Here is a 24,085-nt window from a genome sequence, read left to right on the forward strand (position 1 = left end):
AAGTAACACATGAACAGATGCAATCCGATCACAATTAATAACAAATATACATGAACAGTGTCACTGTACAGTTACTTTACACATTTTAATGCATTCATAGAAGAAACAAAAAGTGAGAATTTGAATTTAACAGCATGGTTGTGTACATGAACTTTAAGCAGTGCATTTACTCACTCTTTCTCACTCACACACAGACACACACACAATACTTCCGTTTCCCTTCCGAATACATTGCGAAGGACAAATTCCAGCTCCTGGTGGACAGTGTTAACTGTGTGATTTTGTACAGTAGAACATGATTCAGTGACCCACAGGAGTCCCACACTGCTTTCCTCTGGCCTCGTGGGTCTGGTACCCTGCTTCTGACGCGCTAATAAAAATTAAAACAAAAAAGAAAAAAATCCCATCTTATCACCCACACCTGGGTGGACATTTGAGGGACACGAGTGAAGGCCGTAACCGATTTCACTGAGCCGGGGGTGGACGTGGACACGATGATAACTGGTACGTATTGATCCTAGGGGAGGGGGGGGCGGGTGTAGTAAAGCCTCTAGGGAAGCAGCAGGAAGTGGAGATGAAGCAGCAGTAAGTCAAACAAAACAGTCAAAACAACTTAGCAGACAAATAAATAGATAAATAAAGAACTGGTATGTCTGTAGGAGTCACCTGGTGACATGTAAACAACTCCTGAAATGAAGAGCGCTGTTAGACCGAGAACGATCAGCAGGAGGAGCGAATGGCCTGGAAAGGTGTCACGTTCTGTCTCCTCTTTATTTTTAAATGTTTTTATTTATCGCTTTACAGACCCCTCCCTCAGGGAAATAAGGAAATAAGACAATAGTGGCAATTGTGGATCATTTTCCTCTGGAAGTGATAGTATGTGGATATGCAAATGAATCACCGTTCTCCTCATTAAACAAAAGAGCCAAAAAAGAAGAGAAATATTCCGGGACGGTCATGCCCATTTCCCATAGGCCTTTGTCGAGGTGTCTCCGCCGCTGACTGTGAGCTTCTTATTGCTGTCGTCCTCTTTCCTCACATGGCGTCAAAATGGAACCGGTGGGCTTCCTGTCTCTTCTCGCGGTCATCCGCTTTCTGCAACATAGCACCAATAGTCACTGGTAGGTCAATGGCCAAAGTTCAAGAGACACCTGTGCTTCTGAGGCCTTGTTTTTGAACCTGGTAGGACCACCTACTTTGCTGAGTGTAAAAGGAGCCATAACTGTAGCACTATTAGGGCACCGGCAAAACCTTCCCCGCATCATTAGCATGTGTTTAATTAGTACCCAGCTCTCTCGGGGGGAGGGTCAGAGAGCACCATCACAGAAAAACGTGCCCCTCCCCTAACCTCACCCCTCCCCACCTCCGCAGCCCTCACACCCCAGCATGAGATGGGTGTCCGCAGTCATTGTGGGCAGGAAACAGCGCTGAGCGGCTAAGCAGCTGCAGCACAAAGACAGTGGTGTGTGAGACACATGAAAGGGAGTCTTTGAGGGCCATCCGCTGTCCTCAGCGTGTTTGTGCGAGCGTGTGTGTGCTGCAACACCTGTGAGTAAATGAGTAAATGTACACGTGTGTGTGTGTGTGTGTTTGTGTGCCCTGCAGGTGCTACTGAGTGAGTGAATGACGCTCTTTGTGATTGCATGTATGTCTGTGCGTTTGAATGCCAGCATCTGTCTTCAGCCAAAGGGTGGGCTGAGTGAGTCACAGGGCGAATTCCTCCCAGACACATCCCGTTGTGTTGGATACACTCACACACACACACACACACACACACACACACCGAGAACATTGCTGGAGACACAAGGGTTACACTATTATTTTTAGCATTGCTCTTTCACTCGTTGTTTCCCCGGCAGCGCTGCATAAAGACAGATAATATGACAAAAAAGGAATCTTCAAAGTGAACCTGACAGATCTGTGTTGCTTCGTCTTGTCTTCACCGAACGTTTCGGGGGATGCTACAAATGTGGTGCATGCATGTTTGTGTGTATATATCAATCTTCTCTCTCTTTCTCTCTCTCTCTCACACACACACACACACACACACACACACACACACACACACACACACACACACACACACACACACACACACACACACACACACACACAGAGGAGATGCAGTGAAATCCTATCCTAACACAGCGATCAGTCTCACCGAGGAGCCCTGGAATGGCAATGCTTGCAATTCTGAGTAAAAGCCAGTGTCCCTCTCTCTCCCCGATACACACACACGCACGCACACACACACGCACACACACACACACACACACACACCGAGACAGATACAGAGCCACAGACGAAGCTCGTACAACAATCTCAGACCTGCTGCTCGAAAGTGGAAACTGCCTGATCACAGTGAATACCTTACCAACACCTCGCTGATACCTTACAAACACCTTACTGAGGTGGGCAGACTGTGGAAAGCAGCCTGAAAATGCATCTCCTTTATACTCCTTCATCCCAAAACAAAAAAAAATTAATGCGATGCAGCATGTGGAATATTGGGTAGCAGGAGTATCGCTAGGAATTTTGGACCCCCTGAAAGAATATTGCTCAGGTCTCCGTTGAAGGAAATTGCTGCCATATAATTTTACAAGTCACTTGTGAGTGCCCTCTATAGGTGTGAGCCCCTATAGTTATGACCAATCATGGCACCTGGGTTCGAATTCCACCCTTGATCAAGGTACTAACCCTAGTCTGATACAGTAAAAATTATAAATGTGTAAATCGGTGCATCTTAGTGTCCAGACTTAACAGAGCAAGTTGTTTTGGAGAAAAGTATCAGTAAAACCAATAAGTGATGATAATAATGTTAGAACATCAGCCACACTGGATGCAGAGGATTTGGGCGAATCGGTCCAAAAGGGGCCCAATTACACAGTGAGGGAGGAAAAGTGCTAATTTATTACCTGAACTTGTCTGTCAGGAGAATAATCTTTCAATCAGCTCCTAATCAAGACAAGCGCACAAGTGATTCTTTCAACCAGAAACGTAATTAGGAGCCCAAAGTCCTCAGATATGGTGCCAACATGTTATTTTAATAGAGTGTCAACTGCAATAAATTCCTCACGCAAAATTATTTCTCTTAGCAGGCTGCAATTATGGCTTCCTGTTCGCATAATCAGGTGCCGGCAGCAGATGGCAGGGGGCGGCAGTGGGGATGGGGGGAGGGGGCAGTACCGCCAAATCCGTTTATCGGTCCAGGAGAGACCAGGGAACCCTCTCGGGATGATGCATACTCCGCGCGGGGGCTTGAGAGCACCAATGACCCGTGTTTTGCACTACGGAGGAACAGGAAAGTGGAAAGAAACCCCGCAAATCGAAACCGTCTCTGAAAATCGAGACACAAGAGTTGTCATTAATGTTTCTGTTCTTTCTGGTTCGTGGCAGCAGCAGGAGGGGAGTGTTCACAGAGCTCTGAGGGAGAAAACCTCCCTCCACTGCCATATCGGCAATATCTCATAATCCCAGAATATATCTCAGTGTGTACATGGAAACACACACAACCACACACACACAACCACACATACCACACACCAGCAAGGCATTCTCACCTTCTCTTGCCAGTGCAGGATTCCAATGATGACAAGGATGAAGATGCAGACCCCGATGAGTGCAATGGCTGTCAGCAAGACTATGTTGCTGGGTGTCAGGTACAGCTTCGCACTCCAGCTGGAGATTGGGCATAACAGAGACCAGTTACAAGTACACAAACACTGCTGAGGCTTTGGCCAATTGGGAAGCAGCTCTGTACGGTGGGTATACTGGAAGGTTGCTGGTTTAAATCCTAGAACGGACCCTGCTACAGTGTCCTTGAGAATGATATTTACCATGAATTACCCAACTGTGTAAATGTAAAAAATTTTAAGCCACTCTGGGGGAAAAAAAAAAAACCCCAATAATGATTATTATCATTATTATTATCATCATCATTATTATTATTATTAATAATAATAATAATAATAATAGAAATAATAAAAATGATAATAATAATAATAATAATAATAGGTATTGAAGCCTACAGAAAATAATTCCTGTGTTTGACACTTTAGAAAACATAACTGACTCTCAGTCAGGGTACAATTTACTAGTTATTACTTCTAATCACTACGTCTAATTACCTTAGACTAATTACAATGTGAAAACGCCAAAGAAATTGTTCTTTCCAACTGATGTACATTTTTAAACACTCACAACATCATTCTGTGGGCAATTAGAACATTCAAAGTGTTAAAAAGGAAAAAAAAAAACGATCAGTGAGAAGGAAATTAGAACACACCACATAACACACGTGATCTAATAGGCCAGCTCATTAAATATTCATAACCAGGGCTACAAAAACATGTAATTATGATGTAGTTTGATCAGCGGTGAACTAGGGAAACAGATGAAATATTCATACCAGACCACACCTCCAGAGCAATACAGAAAAAGATGTAACGGAAAGGCCAAAGAGGAGTGATAACACACTAATGAGCATCAATATCAGGGTGGGTCTTGCACACACAAATTAAGTCTCGCAAATAATTAATACATTAATGCTCACGATATTATATTTCAGATTGGGCTCTGCTAAACAAGCCCTGAAGCTCTGCTCCAGACAGGACTTCATTTTGGCCTCATAGCAATGGATAAGCCCTGGGTTGGTGCTCTTGTGATGGTGCTGGGTGGTCGGCGGGAGGCACTAGATCTAACACAGTGGCGTGCGTGACCTGGAAATGGGCGAGTACCTGCGGGGGTCATCGTGGGGGTACGGGATGACGATGAGCTGCGAGTTGGGGATGATGGCTGTCCATTCCTGCTTGCGGCTCTCCTGCTGGTGGAGAGACAGTGTTAGGGGGACGAATGTGGAGAAGGAGCTCAACTTCCACAGCTGAGCACTGTGAAACACGTGAAGACAAGGTAATGTGCAAAGAAAAACTACACTGACAAAAAATACCAAACAACTGCTCAGTTGCACTGATGTATTTTCAGTGATTTCACTGCTCCGTTGATACTTATTTTGCAAACTTCGATGGACATATTTAATAAGAGGTTTTATTCTGCTACACCACTTTTTCACCATTATAATGTAGAGCAGAAAATAACAGCTAGAAGAGTAGAGAGCAAAAACATTTCCTTTAATCTCAGGGGATCACTTGAAAAACCGTGGTAAAAATCAGGTGGTATGTAGGCACACCATCCTGGGCAGAAACAGGATATATCACGAAAAACGCTCTGGTGAAAAGCTCAGGCAAATAAACTGAAAGCTACAAAAAATCGATTACTACTATTCATTGAACTGATACTTTCCCCAAACTAACCATGTTAGTTTTGTATACTAAGCTACTTACACTGATATATACTGATTTACACAACCAGGGCAATTTTTAGTTATCAGTGCAGGGTAAGTACCTTAAATCAAGCGTACTACAGCAGGAGTGGGATCCAAACCCAGGGCCTTCAAGTGGACAGGTGTATATCAATCTGAACTGTCACACCTCTGACCTGCACGCTCGTACACACTGTGGCCGGAAAAAGCACCCGAAATTTTATACCTCTTTTTGCTGAAACAAAATTAGTGTAAAAGGCAAATGTTAATGTCTCCTCCGCAAGTTGCCTCTTGCTAGCAATTAGGGGGAAGCGGAAAAACAAGGCTTGTGTGCGTGTGAGCGAGTGAGTGAGTCTGCAGGGGATACGACACGCTTTTGGCTCCAACAACACATTTATCATTTAATAACAGAAGAGACACACAGCAGTTTGCGTTTCTGACAACAGCATCCTTCACAGTGCCTGAGATCCTAATGAGAGCTCTGCGCTTCCAGTCTTTGCCACATGTTATTTTAAGAAACGCACTAAAGACACACATTGCTGGGGGTGGTGAGGGGGTGGAGGCCGTGATCCCCCCCCAAATCAATGACTGGCAGTCAAGGTCAGCGAGGGGTTTTGAGCAGCAAAGCACAAAATGTGTGTTACTTTGTTTTAGAAGAAATTCAGGTCAATTTAAGTGTTACTTGAGAGCGTTAACCATGGGTCTGACGGCCTGCGGTGCTCATGTAATGTTATTATATTTAACGTATGAACATTTCTACTTGGGATGAACAGCTCTTCTTGGCATGTCAACAAAATACACCAAAACTCAACACTCATCCTGTACAGCTTTCCTACTGAAAATGCATTTATAAATCCTATTGGGACCCCGCAACTCATTTTTGTCCACTCTAGAGGACATATGTACTAAGCCTATATCTCAAACTGCACAGGCTACAGTTCTGGGTCCTAATGCACCTTATAGAGCACATTCTGCTTGTCTCATCATACTGCCTGTTTGAAGGTGGTGCTTGGACAAAACCTCAGAAATCCTACACACATTCAAAAACCTTTTCTTGCTGTGTCTCAGCAGGTTAAATGATATACATTTCAGTGTCCAAGGACTGTACTTTTACAGTGGTTAAAGCGTTACCTTCTACTTTTTGACCCTGACATAAACAGTGTGGAGGTGGGATGTTGGGGGGTGGGGACTGGGAATAAGGTGTGTGTTTGTAGTGGGGGCTGCTTTGATCAATCTGTTGATGTTTTTGATTAAGAGATACTGTAGCAACCACTGAATATTTCATACCATGAGTATTTCACACCATGACTGTCGTCCCATCACGGACCTGTGACTCAAAGGACCCCAACGTGATCAAGAGAACTGGGGGTAGCAGCAATCATGAGTACAGGTTCCTCAGAACATAAAAAAAGTTATTTTTATGCAGACATTTGTGCATTTAAACAAACTTGACCCTAGTGAAAAGAAGACCCATACCCCGCTTGCGAGGAGTACGTGGAGTTGGGAGAGCTCCTGTTGTACCGGGGGCTTCCCAGCATATTACACACAGAGAAAATGTGAATAGTAATGAAGTCCTCCATCTGCCAGAGGACAGAAAAAACATCAAGGTCTTTAATTCAAATGAGTCACGGGGAGGAGTTTCAATAGGAATTAACAGGGTTGGTGAAAGCACCACGATGCCTTGATCTCGTGACTTGTGCGTGTTGATGTGTCACGTGTGGGAACACCAGGGGCGGAGAGTCCACATCCGCTCTGAAAGCTGCGGAAAACGTCATGCGGACGCAGTCGACAAGGAGGAGGAAAAGCAGGCGACTTCAATGAGCTGTTCCTACAGAACCACACACAGTGCAAACCCTAACCCATCTCCACTATTTATTTGAATCCCACTGGGAACTGAACATATATAATCCTCGCTGTATTTAAACTTTTCCATTTTCTACAGCACAGTCAGTGTAGCAAGGAATAACCTGGGGATCAGTGTAATTTATGTTTAATCCTGTAGCTGGAATCACATATAAGGTTATGAAGAGACATAAGAGTCTACAAAAATAGTGAAAAAGGGGAAACGCAAACAGCTGAGAACACATCACTGCGAAACATGACAAACACAATTTGGTATGGAAGAAAAATGATGATCAGACTGTAAAACCAAATGGATGGAGATTTGTGCGTGTGTTTATGTATGGTGTGTAGCGGGTCATACCCCATCTCCTAGAGGCCGGGGGATGCCTACATACAGGTGGTCCAGGAAGTTGGCACTGCGTCCCAGGCCCAACACAGTGTAGGGGAGCTGCAGGGAGAGGTGGGCTGACTGGCTGAGCTGCCCAGCTGCAAAATCGACAAAAAAGAACCCCCACCACCACAGCACTCGGTTAGAACTGCTCCTTATATGAGTCCAGAGAAGAGAATCTTTCCGCCACCCACTAGAGGTGAGACAGTTGCCTGGACCCAGGTCAGGACTGAACCACAGGCCGCCAATCAGGCAGCTGAAGGTGAACAAAAAGCCGACTGCTGCCCATAGATGGAGCGTTCAAACTGCAAGATGCCACCTCACCTCCCCTTCCATTCCTGGGGTTACGGCTCTGAAATTTCTCTTGTGATCATGAACTCCTTTCATGGCATCTTTTTCAGCCTTCTTTCCTCCTGCTGCTGTTTCCTCCATAAAAAGGAAGCTGCGGCACCTGAACCTTTGTGAACACAAGGCTAAAAAAAATCCATACAGACACAAGACCAGAGGCTGCTCTCTGATTGGTTGATTTCCTAGCCTGGACCTTCAAACCACAGATTTCCATGGCAACATTGAACACTTGTGTCAACCGTTAGCAATTCTCACTACTCTTTATTACAATAATCTGCTTGGGTACACTCTTAGTAAACAAGGAAATAACATGACTTGATAATGTACTTATTTTCACCTCATTATAAACCAAGTACATTTATTCACTTAGCAGATGCTTTTGTCCAAAGTGACTTACAACGGATACTATGTAGTGTTATCAGCCCACACACCTTATTCACCTCATCTACATTACTAGATACACTACTTACAAGGGGTTACTCATCCATGCATCAGTGAAACACACTCACTCTGTGACACTCACACACTATGGGGGAACCTGAACAGCATGTCTTTGGACTGTGGGAGGAAACCGGAGCACCCGGAGGAAACCCACACAGAAACGGGGAGAACATGCAAACTCCACACAGACTGAGCGGGGATCGAACCCATGAAAGCAGTGTTACTCACTGTGCCACCGTGCCATAGAACTTTACAGCACACACAAAGGTGTTATAAATTAAATCTAATGTCATATAAGCAAGCAGTAATACAATTTTTTTTTTGCAGGTATTAAGTATCCAATTTCATAATAACCTACAAAATTACATTTGATATTAAGTTGTGGCATGGAAAGAAAAGGGAACATAATACCTGCAACTTGTTATTGTAAACAGTTTGCATCTCCATTTCTTAGGTTCTGTAAAAACCTCAGACAAAATAAAACATTTCTCTGTTAACATTTTTATTACATTTCAATCAAACGCTTGAAGCGCAGGGCCACAACTGTCCAGAGACTATCCCAGAATCGCAGTGAGCAGGGTATATTCTGGATGGGAAATTAGTCTAGACATCGTAAGTATCAAAAGACTGATTTATAAACCTGAAGTCCAGCTTAAAATTAGTAAAAATAAAATTAAAAAAAAAATCACAATCTTTTATGCAATGCTGAGTGTTGACCAGTTCATCACATCAATGTGGGCAACATTTGTTAGTCTCTGGCCACTTTCAACTTTATTATCTACACAAACAATAAAACCTGTATCTCCATTTATTTACTGGTCAGGCTCTGTAAAAGTCACTGACACATATATTATAAATAAAATGTAATAAAAACCAAACCATGAGACTTTTATTAAACATTTCATTTAAATGTTGACGTATTCATCTCATACCCATGTTCCTCATAATTTTAGCGACCAACAATCAGGAACAGCACACATGAGCTGTAAACAATGTGGAAATGAGTTGAAACTTGGTCCCACATTCCTACTCTGGATATTCTTTATTGCCAAGTAATGGACTGTTAAAAAAGAAAATTATGTACTTTAAGTAGACAATAGAAAATGCCTCAAAATAAAGGGAGAAATTGCATCTTATATATTTGCACCATGGGGGTGGGGGGAGCGTGGTGGGTTTGGCTGGTGCCTGCTGTGTGGCGGGTCTGGGGTTTGAGCCCTGCTTGGCGTGCCTTGCAATGGACTGGCATCCCGTTCTGGGTGTGTCTTCTCCCCCTTTGGCCTTGCACCCCGTGTTGCCGAGTAGGCCCCGGCTTGCCGCGACGCCGCCTAGGACAAGCGGTTGCTGAGATTGGTTGGTTGGTTTCTGCACCACGAGGACTTGGTGTATGACTATCTCTTCGTGGCAAATACAACCGTCACTGATCCTGATTCTGTTAGGTTTCTCTGTGGTTTGCTGAGTGTGCAAATCCATGTGACCCTTCATGGCCCGTTGGCTCCACATTTATATGAACGCAGGAGCCATATAGCGCGCTGTCCGAAAGGGGGGTGGCAGTTGTGCTGGCTCCACCTTAGCCCTCTTCTTCTTATTTTATTTCTTCGCTGACATCACTCTTCTTGCCTTGCAACACTGTGTCCTCACAGACTACAACCACCGTAGCGCCCCTCTGGTCAGCCTGGCTCAGCAGCTGGCTCTCTGACCCTGAGGCTTGGCTGGAGTGCTGCCTGCCACCAGAGTGGTCAGTCTTCTCAAGGGGCGAGGGCTCGTCTATCGGAAGACTGCCCACACGCAAAGACTTCAGACAACACATCTGGACAGTCCACACCACAGTTCCAGCAAAGACCAGCAGTAGGATGGTCCCAACAAACCCTCCAGTGATCCCACTGGTTATCTGGTTCATGGTTTGTGGGGACCTGCGTCTGACCACAGGCGTGAGCTGTTGCCTTCCCACCCCCAGGCGATTTGCTACCTCGCATACAAAGGTTACGTTCATTGCTTCGTCCAGCGGGAGCACGGCAAGCACGTTCCCCTTGATGCGCACAGTTTCTGGCATTGGGCCTGACAGCACCTTCCATGTCACAGAAGTAGGGGGAGGGTTTGCTTTGGCCAGACAGGTGAGTCTTGAGTAGCTGCGGCCCACATACCAGTTGTCGTCGTAGCCCACGATGGTCACCTCAGGGGCGTGCTCAATAGACAGTCTCATTTTGATGACCTCAGCTTTGTCCAGCGAGGGATGCTTGATGACACAGCTGATGTGCTTGCCATCATCTGCAGCCGTTGGTATAAGCCAGTACTCATATGTGACCGTCTCTGTACTTTTGGTGCCAGGTTCAGTTTTGATGGTTGTGTTGCCATTGAGCCTTGTTGCCCAAGAGATTTGTGCCGCTGGTTTGCCATTAGCCGAGGTGCAGCTAGCGACCACAACGGGCATCGTACCCGCTGTTACGGAGACCAGTGCAGCTGTGTTTATGGGCTTCACAAGTGTAAGAAGCAACGTGCTGTTCTCCAGACTTCCGATGGTGTATCCGAGATAGTAACAGGTGTAACTGCCCTCATCAGTCCTCTTCACGTCTGTGATGCCGATGGAGTAATCCCCCTGGGACGCTTTTGTGAAGGAGACCCTTCCTTTCATGGGGGAATTGGGATAAATTATACCCTGTTGTGAATGGAAAACGGCAATGGAGCGACTTCTGAGCTCTGATGTTCGCAACCATGTCACCACAAAGAAAGAGGGCTGATAGTTGCTCACTAACTGACAAGGTAACCTGGCCGCTCCACCTAATTCTGACATGACCTCAGGTTCCATCATCACCTCCTTACCAAGGGCACCTAGAATCACTGGAAAGAGCAGAACTACTTGAAAGACTGTCTTTGTAAAACTGGCTGAATTTTGAGCGTCGTCTCCTCCCATGACTTCAATGTTCCACAGATGAAAACAAAAATCCTACAGAAATCAAGCCAACACCAGGGGTTTGACAAGGATATGGAAGAGTTAAACAAATGCTCCACGTGAGGCCAATCGGTGTCGCTCTTTCAAAGAGAAACTCGGCAAACAATGTCTGTTCTGCTCTTCATTTCTCTGTACAGTCAGTTCTGCTGTAACACAATACTTATGTTCCTATGAAATGCTGCATTATGCTAATTTGCATAATAAATGTAATTTTTAATGGAAAAATGGGTTTGGGCCAGAGCAATTAATATACATCTACATCAAGTTATCATTCCCTACAGAAAGCTGTCATGGCACACCCAAAGCTACAACTTTTTGCAAATACATGATAAAAATCATGAAAGAATAAGGCTGATTGTGTAATAAAGGCGCATTGTCTTTCGGTGCCCAGTGTAAATTAACTAAAACTTGCTGCATGCAGTGTCACGTACTCTGGTTTCCTTCAAAGTACTTTATGACATCCAGATACTATTCTAGTGTTAAAGCCTTTCTTTTATGAACTCCAGACCACCAGAACACTTCTTCACACTCTTATCACATTAGCAGCCATGTTATTACATTGCAATAAATCAAAGTTAAACATAAAACAAAAAACACACAGCAAAGTGAAGCCATCTTCCTGTGCACAGCTAGTGAATTTCTCTGCAGAGCTCAGGTTTGAATTGTTGGAAAGAAGTCACACACATGCGTTATTCCCAAGTCGCACTCGCAAAAAATCTGCGTTACGTAAACGGTGTTCCACTATTCATCGCACCACATCCGAACTGCATAATTAAAAAAGGTGTGAAAGCAGAACTGACTGTACTGTACAGGGTGATGAAACGTCGTAAACGTGGAGCACACAGGTACCGGGGAAGAAAGGGAGTCAGAAATCCAGTGGTCTGGAGAAAGGGCAAAAGAGTCAGGCAGCAGAGTCTCAAAGTGTCACACTCCAAAAGTATCTCTGAGGTCTCTCTCTTTCTGTACATGTTGACAGTAACTTAAGAGTGTGCGTTGCGAAGACATGGTAACCAGTCAAAGGTGTTTGTGTACAGTAACTAGGCAGAGGTGTCAGTGTGTTCCCTCCTTTTCCTGTGCCACATATCTCTGCAAAGAAGCTATAGTTTACAGCACAGAGGTTTACAGATACCATGGTACACCACTCCATTCAGGATCTATGGAAGAACTGGTCAGCTTTGCTCCTGTGCCATAATCAAACATTTTGAAAACATGACAAATGATCTTCTGAGGGTTAGACTGGTTGAATTTCACTGGGTCAAACCATCTATTTACTCACAGAACAACCACATTTACATTTATTTAGCATGTGTACTACAGCTGGATGTGAGATTTAAACCTGAGACATCGAAGTCCACAGGTGGCATCTCCAAGTGCTATGCCAACCGCTGTCCCCACGACTCTCAACAGTCAGGGCTCTGACAGAGTTCTGAATTCTGACAGAGACCCAGTTCATTAACCAGTTCACTTGTACACTGTCCCAGAATCCACTGGCAGCCTGGTGTTATCAGTGGGCCATGTGGTGGGCTCCCCATGGAAACGGTCTCCTTTCTGAATACTTGGTTCTATACCCTTAAACATTCGCCAAAGGCTGATATGCCTTGCTTTGTGGGGTCTTGTGGATGTCCCCTGGGGGCCACTGCTTTTCCTTCGTGTCTTTCAATTGACATTGGTTACAGGAGCTCCTCCCCAAAGCCAACGGTGTCAGGCTCAGACTACTAATCCAGGGGGTGGTTTCTGAGCACCTGGACATTTGAGACGCGCGGACTTGGTGTAACCGGGAGCATCTGCATTTGCATGGTTACTTGTCATTTTTTTTCCATCCAAAAGTAAATGCACACTTTTATAGAAGTGAAAGCTAACAAACTTTGTTTCTGGGGCTATAAACATCCTTCCTCTGAATTTGTGACAGCATAGCAAACAGGGAGTGATATTATTTACTCATTCATTTATGATGGACTGAACAAGTCCTCTACATATGAGGATCCTAATCCTCTGACTGTCTTACAGGCCATAAAAAGGATATTACAGAGCAGTAGTTGCTGTAGCGGTTACAGCGTCTGGTTCTAGACTTGGAGGTCACATGTTTGAAACCCACCTTCTGCCGCAGTACCCTTGATCAAGATATTTACACTGAATTGATGCAGTAAAAAATACCCCACTGTATAAATGGGTAAATCAGGATAACCATCTTAACACCAAGTTGCTTTTGAGAAAAGCATCAGAAAAATGAATAAATGTAATGAGTAAGTGTATTGAACTTGAAATGGGCAACAGCAGGAAGCCAAATTGTACTGCATAAATTATCCTGAACCTGTGGAGTAAAAATTACCAAGCTGTATATATGGGGAGATAATTAAAGCAGATTAGTGTGGAAACCTCAAGTTGGAAGTCACCTTGCAAAAAGTAGTCAAATACATGCACAAGTAATAATTGTTTAAAGTTTTGCAAGTGTATTGTTCCAATACTGTTTTTGGCGCTAATAAATTAATTTTGATTGAAGCCAATAAAATATTTCATGGATCAAGGAAGAGATGGACTCCTTATAAGCCCACACAAATGCACTACGAGCCTGTTGTCCTCATTCCGCTAAATATACTGTTGGCATCAGCAGGTTCTCTGCCTTTTTGGTGATGTTCAAGTGATTTTTCTTTCTAAAATACAAAAAAAGATCTAATACCACCCAATTACCGAAAGAGGTTGCAGATGCTTTGACTGGCAGCGTTGAGATGGGAGAGGGGTGGGGAAACTGTAATAAGCGTCTGGATCGCTCTCATATAAAAGTTTATGCTTTTAGCTTTTTAATTTTTTTTCCTATTATCTCTGTTCCATCTTTAAACTCAGCTGACGCATTCTCTCAAAGTCTGCTGTTTGTCTTCCTGCGACTGCAAATTAACTCAACCCTTACGTGGAATCGAGCAACAGTTTCACTGTGCTTTGTGTAATTAAAGCAGCTTCTTCGGCAGGCTTTGGAAATATCCCAGGCCAGATGTTCCACGGTCAATATAATGAACTAGATGAGCACTGAGGAACTCCATTCTGAGTCCAACATTTTATTTTGTGTGACAGCCAGATGTGGCTAATCTTTGATTCTGCATTTCCATTATTTTTACATAATTTCTAGGTGAGTCATTTCACATCATGACCAGATCAAAGGGCAGCAGGTGGCGTAGTAGTTACACTACTTCACTGTACAGTTGAAGGGACCAGGTGTGAATTGCTGCTCCTAGTCAAGTACCACTGATCAAGGCACTTACCCTGAACTGAAACAGTAAATCACTGTAGTAGCTTACTGCAAAATTTTAATACTATAAGTTCATGGATGTAGTTCACTTCAGCAGGACGACTGTGCTCCCATACCTTCGGTAGAGTGGTTCACCCATTTACAAGGCACCAGAATGGAAGCTTTGTAGGTTCTCAGTTTTGTCCCTATTGTGGTGCAATGACCTCCCTGTGTCCCTAAGAGCTGCTGAATCCCTCCCACATTTAAGAAGCGTCTCAAACAATCTCATTCGAACACTTCTCTCTTGATCTCCTGACAGCTCCATAAATGAGTCCAACACCATCTGCTATGATTATCTACATATTTGCTATGTGAATGTCACTTCTCTAGGCAGCTTACAGATGGATGTGAACCAGCAACATGATGGTATCATGACACACAAGCTCTGCATCCATAATCCTGTGTGCATCTAAAGCTCTTCACCTGTTATTGATACACTTTATTTACTTGGAGTTCTACATCACTTTGAAGAAAAGCATCAGATAAATGTAAAAATGTACATGCAAGCACCTTGCTACAGGGTATTACAGAACAAAGTGGGATTCAAACCCTGGGTCCTTTGCAAGGCGATGGCTCTGAACTCCAGACTACCTGCTGTCCAAACTTGAGTCTGAAAAGTTTCCACTAGGCCAATAAATTATTAACCATATTTTGCCATGCTCTTGCTGTACACCATGAAAAGCTCACAGGTTCTCTGCAGGACACCATGGATATAAATCCACACTCAGCACACATTCCCTCAAACTGACGGCTTACAATAACGATACAAAACCATTTTTACATCAGTGTATCTCTTCACAGACAGGATAGGAACTGGTACAGACCGGTTCCTTTTATTTCTGTCCAGGAGGAGTACAAAGCTTTCCTATGAGGCTGATTTTTAAATCGCATACTTAATGTAGGCGATTCCCAAGGGACCCAGCCCACCCCCCCGATCGAGGAGCCGCGCAACTGACGCCGTTTAGCATGCGCAGCCCGGAAGGTTCTGGAACACTGCAAGCACAGCGTTACTCAGCAGGAGCTCCCTCTTGGCCCTGTCCTTGCCTGAACCCCCTCTCCCGATGCAAAGCATCCGTCTCTCGTGCTCAAAGTGCTCCGCCGCCTCCGCTCCAACTCCCGAGCTCTAAATGCCACAGCGTTCAACAGAAGGTCACCTGCTCTCATCAAGTTAATAATCCATGAAGCAAACACGCAGGGGTCTCCGAAGACCCGTCTAGCGCCCATCAGACAATGAGCCCTGTCGCAGCGCCATCTGGATGTAGCGTTGTACACAGCACACTCAGAACCTCGTCAAAAATATGTCCCTTCGGTGGAGCTCATGGGTGCACAGAGTGGAGAATGTAGATATCTGCGGATGCTGCACCACAGCCCACAATGTGCACCCTGTGCCTCTGTAGCGGAGTATTTTTTTTTTAAGCTACAGGTAACCTAGTGATGCCGGAATTGCTGTTCAGCATTATTTAGGCTGACTTTGTGGTGAACCTATGATAGATTTGGAAACAAACTGTAATTTCTCCATCTAAGAAAAATGGAAAAAGTCATTTCATTATCTGGTTTTCAGATGTTCAGTCTATTTTCAGGAACAAATTAAAGCCAGATAATAGGGGATAACTGCACCTTCCCTCAATTAATACAGCAAAAATTACCCAGCTGTATAAATAAGTAAATCATTGTACGAAGCTCTGTGAATAAAGCTCATACTGAAAAGTGTCTGATAAATAAATAAATGTTTAAGGATCGAGAAAGAAAAGGGCTGTTCTAAAATATGACTATAGCCATGGTTACAGTGAAAAAATTAATGTATGTTATTCTACATAAAATTGTGCCAAATGCTCTGTTGTCTGCTGGGGGCTCTGCTTTTCATGTGTAAGGGATTCTCTCGGTGTCAAATAGGAGACACAATGGTGTGCCATCCCAGCTGGATCATCCCCCGTTTCCTGCTGTGTGTGAACACATGGTAGTGCTGTCCCACTCTTCTCTAACACACCTCACAGTTGTACAAGGATTTGGTGATCTGCTCATTAGTCAAATCAGACCCGCTAATGCCTGGGCTGAAGTAATCAGAGCAACTGAAAAGACATGAGTGCTGCTCTACTTCTCAGGGAGGACAACATCACAGCGGGTATCAGGACTTTCAGGACTCAAGAAGGGTCTCAAACTATTTCTTTCAGAGCCACTTCTCTCCTGATAGCTCTATAAATGAGTTCAACACCATCTGCTATGATTATCAGTGTATTTACTATCTGAATGTTACTTTTAAAGGAACTACTAGAGGAATGTGAACCAACAACATGGTGATGTCAGACAAATGAGCTGTGTCCATAATCCTGTGTCTGTGTCTAAAACTGTTTGTTGATGCACTTTTGTTCCCTTTAACCTGAACATCACTTTGGGGAAAAGGGTCCATCAGATGAATAACTATAAATGTGCTTGTGTGTTTCATCCCACAATCCAAATATAGGCATGAAAGAATGCATGGAAACCCACTCCTCCAACCTTGTTTACTCTAAAACCATGTGCGTAGTCTCTCTGAGTTGAGTTTGCCTTGAAAGCACTTACCCTGAATCTCAAACAGGTCATACACTACACACAGCGAGTGTGCTGACAATTTCCACCATGCTGCTTACAGGGACCCGTTGGAGTTGAGGAACAGCTCATCCCCTCTGTATCCAGTAGCTTCCAATACACTTTCAGCAATCCCCAGGAGCTTCCCAGCACAGAGAATGGGACACACACACACAGCATGCCAGTACTGAAGTTTGGTGGGACTGGGGACTCTAGGCTGAAAAACCTCAGAGGACCAGGATCTTCCAACACTGTTCACTTGGAAAACCGTTCTCTGGGCCATAACTCATTACACTGAATCTGAAGACATGACGGAGCTACAAAACTCTCATCCTCCTTCCCACTGTATGGTTCCCACGATGGTTTACTTCTTCCTCCAAAGTACCGTTCTCATTTTGTGCAGACCCTGATTGGTCCAAAGTTCAAGAGAGAAACCACAGAAACTATTGTACTCCACAAGGAGGCGCTTCCATGGTGATGAACAACAAATCCAACATCTCGTCCGGTGGTCTGAGGGATGTCAGCGTAAAAGAAGTACAGTTGGTGTCAAACGACTGAGGGTGGGGGTTGATCTGCGATGGGGAGGTGTCTGCTCTGGCTCAAGAGTTAGACACTGATGTGTGTCTGTGATGCGGGGAGAGGAGTGCTGCCAGGTGTGTCTCGAGAGCTTTATATTATTTATATTTAATAGATAATATTATTAAATTATTATTACAATTTAAATATTTACTCACTCATCTCACAATTTATTCCCAACAAACTTACAATGGAAGGTTTGTACACTACTGGAATTTATCTTTTTCAAGACAATTCCAGGTTCTTTGGAGTCTCAATGATGAGCACAATGAAGCTTAATGAAGGTTTAATTACTGTTCTGCACAGTTTCGTCAGTTGTTGTCCATTTCAGATATATGTACACATTTGAAAAAAGGATGTAAGGCCATGCTGATTTTAATGCACTCGTATATATCCTGCGTGTGTTCCATGTACTTGCAGCTCATCCTCCAGCATGTCTCTGCTACGTCTTTTAATAGAGCCTCACGGTTACTTATCAGTATGTTCTTAAAACAACAGCTAGTCTAGGCCTTTTAGCCTCTATTTCTGGTGTGTGGAAAATAACCAATTTACACAGCCATTCTGTATTCTGGAACTCTCCACAGCATGTAGTTCACAGTAATAAGTGGAAAAAAAAGAATACAAAAGATATGATGAATAATATAAGAAAGACTAGTAAATAATGAAGCAAAATATTAATAAAGTAGGTACATTCCAGCAACATGGAGCTACTTACACTGATTTACCTATTTTTATCGCTGGGTAATTTTTAACCGCACAATTCAGAGTACATACCTGGCTCAGGGATGCTACAGTGAAAGGGAGATTCGAACCTGGATTCTCCGATTACAAGGTGACCCTTTAACCACACCACCACTTGCTGCCCCAGTGATGATAAACGAGAACTCACGACGAAATGACTGCAAGTAAAAATTCCAAGGTGGGAATTGCTGTGATACCCCTGAGGGACACTCATGTAAGAACTAATGTGACACAGATCTCCACGCTCTGAACACACACAGTGTGTGTCTGTGTGTGTACCACGAGTACTTTTACAGTGCTTCAGTCGGTCAGTGTGTAGAGCAGCATTAGTGTGGGTGGCTCTCTATGATATGCTCTCTGAGTGGCTGTGTGTAATACACTGTGTGTGTGTGCGTGCATCTGTCTAGGGGAGACTGTGCGCCCCCCCCGCCTCTCCTGCTTGAGCCTCTTCTTGCAGGCTGCAGGATTCAGATGAGCCCAATTTAATGGCCTGACAGTAGAAAGCCAAAAAAAGAGCAAATCAGAGCATGCACAAAGGCCTGATCAATAGTAATCCCTGCGCTTGCCACAGCTGGTTAGCTGAGCTCCCCTGCCCCCCCACAATACACACTACACACACTACACACTCACTGAAAGTGCGCTGCGACAGCCCGGGAGGAGCACGGAAATACAGCAATGGGTGTGTGTGTGCTTGCGTGCCCGCTGAGAGCAGTCTTCTCGTCTATTAATAAACAGAGAAAATAGTAAAATGGAAGCTGAACATCTTTACACAGTGAGATCTATGTGTGAATAATAACACAGAGATAAAAGAGAGATGGAAGGAATACAAGTCTATGTGTGTGAATAAGTGTTTTTTCCCCAGACATTCATACCATTCATGGGTGCCACAGCTGGGGTCTGTGAAGGACAAGAGTGTTTTCACGTATACATGCTCAGCCTCCGGCGCAGCCTGACCCCTCCCCTGTCCAACCTGACACTCCGTGGCCCCATTCCAGCCTTCATAATTTGAATTTTCGTTTACATGTATTCATTTAGCAGATGCTTTTCTCCAAAGCGAAGTACATCCACAGTAGCCCTTTTTCAAGTATTGATTTATCTTATGATTTTCTCCGAAGCAACTTACAAGGTAAAATTATTTCCACTGAATAACCCATTTATGCAATAGGGCAATTTTTCCTCTATCAATTTAGGGTAAGTGCTTTTACCAAGAGAACTGTAGAAGGAGCATGGATTCAAACCTGGGTCCTTGCGATTCCAAAGGAACAACCCTAAGCAACATGTCAACTCTCATCTGGTTCCATTTTGAAACCAGAAAACAAAACATTTTTTAATTTCCCTATTTATGGAGCAGGAGGACATTTTTAGTAAAGAAATCCAGGTATTTCTTTGGTATGCTGCCCAAAGGTAGAAGAACATTAAGGCCTCCTGTGGGACTTGAACCAGCACCATTCTGCCCACCAGTGCAGTTCCTTCCCCACTACAACTCCTTATGTCACATTTCCCTCAAGTTGTTTCTGGATAAATATAAAGGGCTCACTGACCTTCCAAACAAATTGTTTTTAAAAAGTGTTACCTGCCAAGCCGCCGTCACTCTTAATAACTTCCCTGAGCCAGAACTTTGCTCTCTACATGAGTAACATGAGCTGTATCTTGTGGGTCACATGGTTCAAGGGTCAAGAGTGAAGCCACCCTTCTACCATGCAATGATTATCGCTGTCACAGGACTGATGGGCTGGAACTGACTGGACAAAAACAGACAGCATACTTCTAAGACCGTGTTTGCATCCCATTGTGTGTTTTTGTGTGTGTGTGCGCGCAAGATTCAGCAGGCTGACGGCTGGGGCGTCACACATTTGGCTACAGACATCATTAGATGGAAGCGCTCGGCTGGGACTATGAAGAACGGGATCCCGCGAAGGTTGGCTCCCCGGTGTTGTGTGATCGGAATACCGATGACCCCCTCCCAGTAGCACACAGGCTGCTCACTGTGCGCGTGAGCAGGACAGCGCTCGTTTTGGGTTACGCTTCGCCTCTCTGGCACCCGCCTCCGCTTCGACTTGTTGCTGGGTGGCCGAGTAAACACGGAGAGGGATGCGTGCTGAGAGGAATCGCCCTCATACCACAATTGAGGAGGATGTCTCACACGTGGCTCCACTACACCCTTCCCACATACCAAGGAGAAACACAAACCCACCCCCCCCATTAGGTTCCCACTTTGGAAATGAATATGGTGACTCATAAAAAAGCTGTAATTACTGTAATTACACAAAGTTTGACAATTGTCGTGGGACTTTGACTTCTTTCACAGAGGCAAAATTCCACGTGCACAGGAAACGAAGACAGAGACTAAAGCACATCTCTACTTTCTACAGACAAACTGTTCACATACCTTTATATCTGACTGGAATAAAAACATATCACTTAGGGTACATTAAGCCTCAGCAAGCTTTTCACAGCTTTTTTACATGCTTTCTTTTCTGAAATTTCTCTTGTGAGAAACTACTGTGGTTTTTACTCATTGAACCATGGGTTTGAATCCAGTTCAAGGTTTCCACTAGTGTAAGATGACAACGGCAACCCCCTGTAACCTCCCATCCCATGAGGACTAGGCAACTAGTTGCTGTGGCTCCAGTCTGACTCGGCAACTCCATTATTTCTGTTGTACTGAACGGTGGTTTTACTTTCCCCTACCCCCGCACCACTGAATCCCTGTCATGCCCCTAAGCGGCCAGGTAAGCAGACTAACTGTTGTCTGTCGTTTTTGCAAGTTTATCAGTGAATCACCTGGACTCAAAAACTCCACACCCACACACTCCGAGTGTAAGCAGCCTACTCTGTTCCTGGCAAAAATCCAGCTTGAACCGTGAACCCTCAGGCCAGAGAGCAGCAGAGAGAGCTTCTGCATCGAGTGGAAACATCAACCAGCCATCAGTCAGCAGCTGTTGTTTGTCTCCCCATGAAGCTAGAGCTCAGAGCCATATATCAGCCCCAAGCTTCAGGGGTTTAACTCACCGCAGTACACCGAGAACACATTAAAGAGTGCAAAAAGTCTTCCTAATCAAAAAGCAACTTAAATGGTGAATTATTATTCATTCACCCATCCAAACCCTTGGCACAAGGTGACTTCCTTCTAATGCGAGGTTTGTACACTAACCTACGTACACTGATTTGCACATTTATACGGCAGAGTAATTTTTACTCAATCAATTCAGGGTAAGCATCATCAAGGGTAGTCAAACCGTGGTACTTCGAACCCAAAGCAGTGACTCTAACTAGTACATCACTCACTGACCTACGAGCAGGCCTCTATAAATACTTATCTGCTTACATTAAAGAACATGTACAGACACACAGTATCTATGCAGCATGTCATGTAAAAGAAGCCACACAACATAAAGGGTACAAAACCATAAAATCACTGTAGGAACTTGAGAAACACAGCGGTCACATAGCAGTCATGTCACACCCTTTGCGCTGATAGAGAAATGATCACGCAGACTGATGGGGCAGATGTCCAAGGTCACTTTAATATTTATTAATTTATATCTGATGCTTTTCTGCGAAGCAGTGTATGGCGTTAAACTACTTACACTGATTTACCCATCTAGAGACAGGATAATTCTTACTGTATTAATTCAGAGTAAGTACCCCGATCAAGGGTACTGCAGCAAGAGGTGGCATTCGAATCTGTATCCTTCAATTCCACAGGCAGCAGCAGCTCTAACCCTTATGTACCCTGCTGGCCCAGGTGTGTTAAAGCCACAGGTAGCAGCACATAAAAGGAGTTTCCTGAAACAAAGGCAACTGTGGCAATGGCAGGATTTCCCGCGCTCTCGCCATGACCGCCCATCTCCCCCAAAGTCAGTGTCACTTCGCTGTCTCGCTCCTCCTTTCAATCTATTTTCCCCCGTCTTCACTTCCTACCTTGTTGAATAAAGCTTATCTGTCACCACAGAGGAAGGAGCGCCTCAATCCCCGCAGATCATTTCTCCCTGGGCCAATAGTGAGAGGGGGCAAAGTTGCCTGCAAGGGATTATATAAAATGCCTGCATCCATGGTAACAAAGAACAAGTGCCACTCGGAGGAGTTTGGTCACGCTGGCTTTGTCCCATCAGCCTGAGTGATGTTCTCCAAGCGAAGCTGTTGTGGGACGAGGCCTATGTTGTTGACGTTTGTGTAGTAATAAAGGCATCAGCCGCAGCCTCTCTGCGGTCACTGTATGTAGAAGTGTGTGTCACACACTGCTCCACTCCCTTCATAGCCACACCCTGTCTGCAGGACACATGTTTCTCCAGGTCTACTTGTGCTTCTAATTCTATGTCGTTATAGAGTAATAATTATTACAAACCCTTTAACGACTTTATACTAAGAGCTTTGTACACTAACCAGCTCACACTGTAATTATCGGGGGAAGTACCACAATCAAGGATACTACAGCAGAAGTATGTATCTGAGCTCAGGTCTTTGTATTAGAGGGTGACGGCTCTAACCACCACGCAGCTCTATGGTGGAGGTGGGGGGCCGTGAGCCCATCGTGTTCAGGCGATTCAGTGCTGGGAAAGACTCCCCCTCTCAAACACGTTTGGGATGCTGGTGGTGCAGCGTCTGGAGACACACAATATTAGGATTTCTGTACCCCTCGGTGCAGTGCAGCACCTCCCTGTGGGACAGTGACCCCCAGAGTGTGGGCAGCAACAAGTGGCTGTCTTGAAAAGCAAAATCGTTTGTTTTGTTAAACTTAACATGTCCCCTTTTTCACACAAATCCTGAGCAAGGTGTGGCGTATCCCATTATTCTCAATTATCTAAAAATAGCGTGTGCCCCGTCAGGCGTGTGGACCTTTATCTGCTAGGCGAGGGCGGGAGCGGGGGAGGCCGTCGGGAGCAGTTTAAATCAGCAAGGCTGAGTGCCAACGCAGCATGGTTGCATCTCCAGCAGTCTGAGTGAAGACCCCTGGGCACTGCGGCACGCTGCAACACACTGATGCTGTACCACTGCTGGGGGGGGCACCTTGCTCTTCCACTTCCTGTGGGGTCCCCCACTGAAGGACCACACAAAAGTGACAGCGCGATCGAGATTAATTATGGCGAGTCTTTCCCCCTTCTTGGCAGAGCTGCGATCGCTGGCGACACCAGCAGGCTCCGGAAACTGAGCTAAAACAGTCTCCCTCAGCCAAAGGGTAGTCGACAGTATAATCGGTGTGGTGAGACAAGTAAACACCCTCAACATCTGGAGCAAGAAGCCACCTTTTAACCCCTGGTGATTTCTGACTTCAATGTAGCGCTGATCCCCACCGATTCAACCCACACAAGTACCGTCCCCGACACACCCACCTGAGGCATTCTTCAGGTAGCCATTGGAGTCCACCGAGGTGTACATGACGTATGGACCAGGTTGATTCACACCAAAAGGCTGTGGGGGAAGAGCACAGAGGGCACAAGGTGTTGAGAGTTGGGGACACAGAAGAGGAAGGACGAGTAACTGTCCCCACCATGTCCACAACCACAGTGCTACAGAGCAAAGTGTTCACACACATCTCTCCTCCTCATTTCTCTACACTAGTTTTCTGTAGCAGGTCAAACTCTCTGGTTATGGTCAATGAGGTGGTCAAAGGTTCTGCACCCCGATACCTACAGGACC

General features: G+C 44.8%; 2 protein-coding genes across 2 annotated transcripts in view; both read right to left on the reverse strand.

Annotated features, from left to right (window-relative positions):
• Positions 1–30: 30 nt before the first annotated feature.
• itfg1 (integrin alpha FG-GAP repeat containing 1) overlaps positions 31–24,085 on the reverse strand; it is an 88,518-nt gene continuing 64,463 nt past the window's right edge. The window contains exons 14-18 of the mRNA XM_018758157.1: positions 23,779–23,857; positions 7,521–7,645; positions 4,737–4,819; positions 3,561–3,678; positions 31–1,095 (exon numbers count right to left, since the gene is read on the reverse strand). Of these exons, the coding sequence (XP_018613673.1) occupies positions 1,036–1,095; positions 3,561–3,678; positions 4,737–4,819; positions 7,521–7,645; positions 23,779–23,857 (465 nt within the window). The 3' untranslated portion in view covers positions 31–1,035. The remainder of the gene's footprint in view (positions 1,096–3,560; positions 3,679–4,736; positions 4,820–7,520; positions 7,646–23,778; positions 23,858–24,085) is intronic.
• Positions 9,635–12,562, reverse strand: LOC108937929 (nectin-2-like). The gene has a single exon (XM_018758156.2). The coding sequence runs from the start codon at positions 11,242–11,244 to the stop codon at positions 9,919–9,921; it is 1,326 nt and encodes a 441-aa protein (XP_018613672.1). The 5' UTR covers positions 11,245–12,562; the 3' UTR covers positions 9,635–9,918.

This window comes from Scleropages formosus, chromosome 1 (assembly GCF_900964775.1).
Source record: "Scleropages formosus chromosome 1, fSclFor1.1, whole genome shotgun sequence".
NCBI classification, from domain to species: Eukaryota; Metazoa; Chordata; class Actinopteri; order Osteoglossiformes; family Osteoglossidae; genus Scleropages; species Scleropages formosus.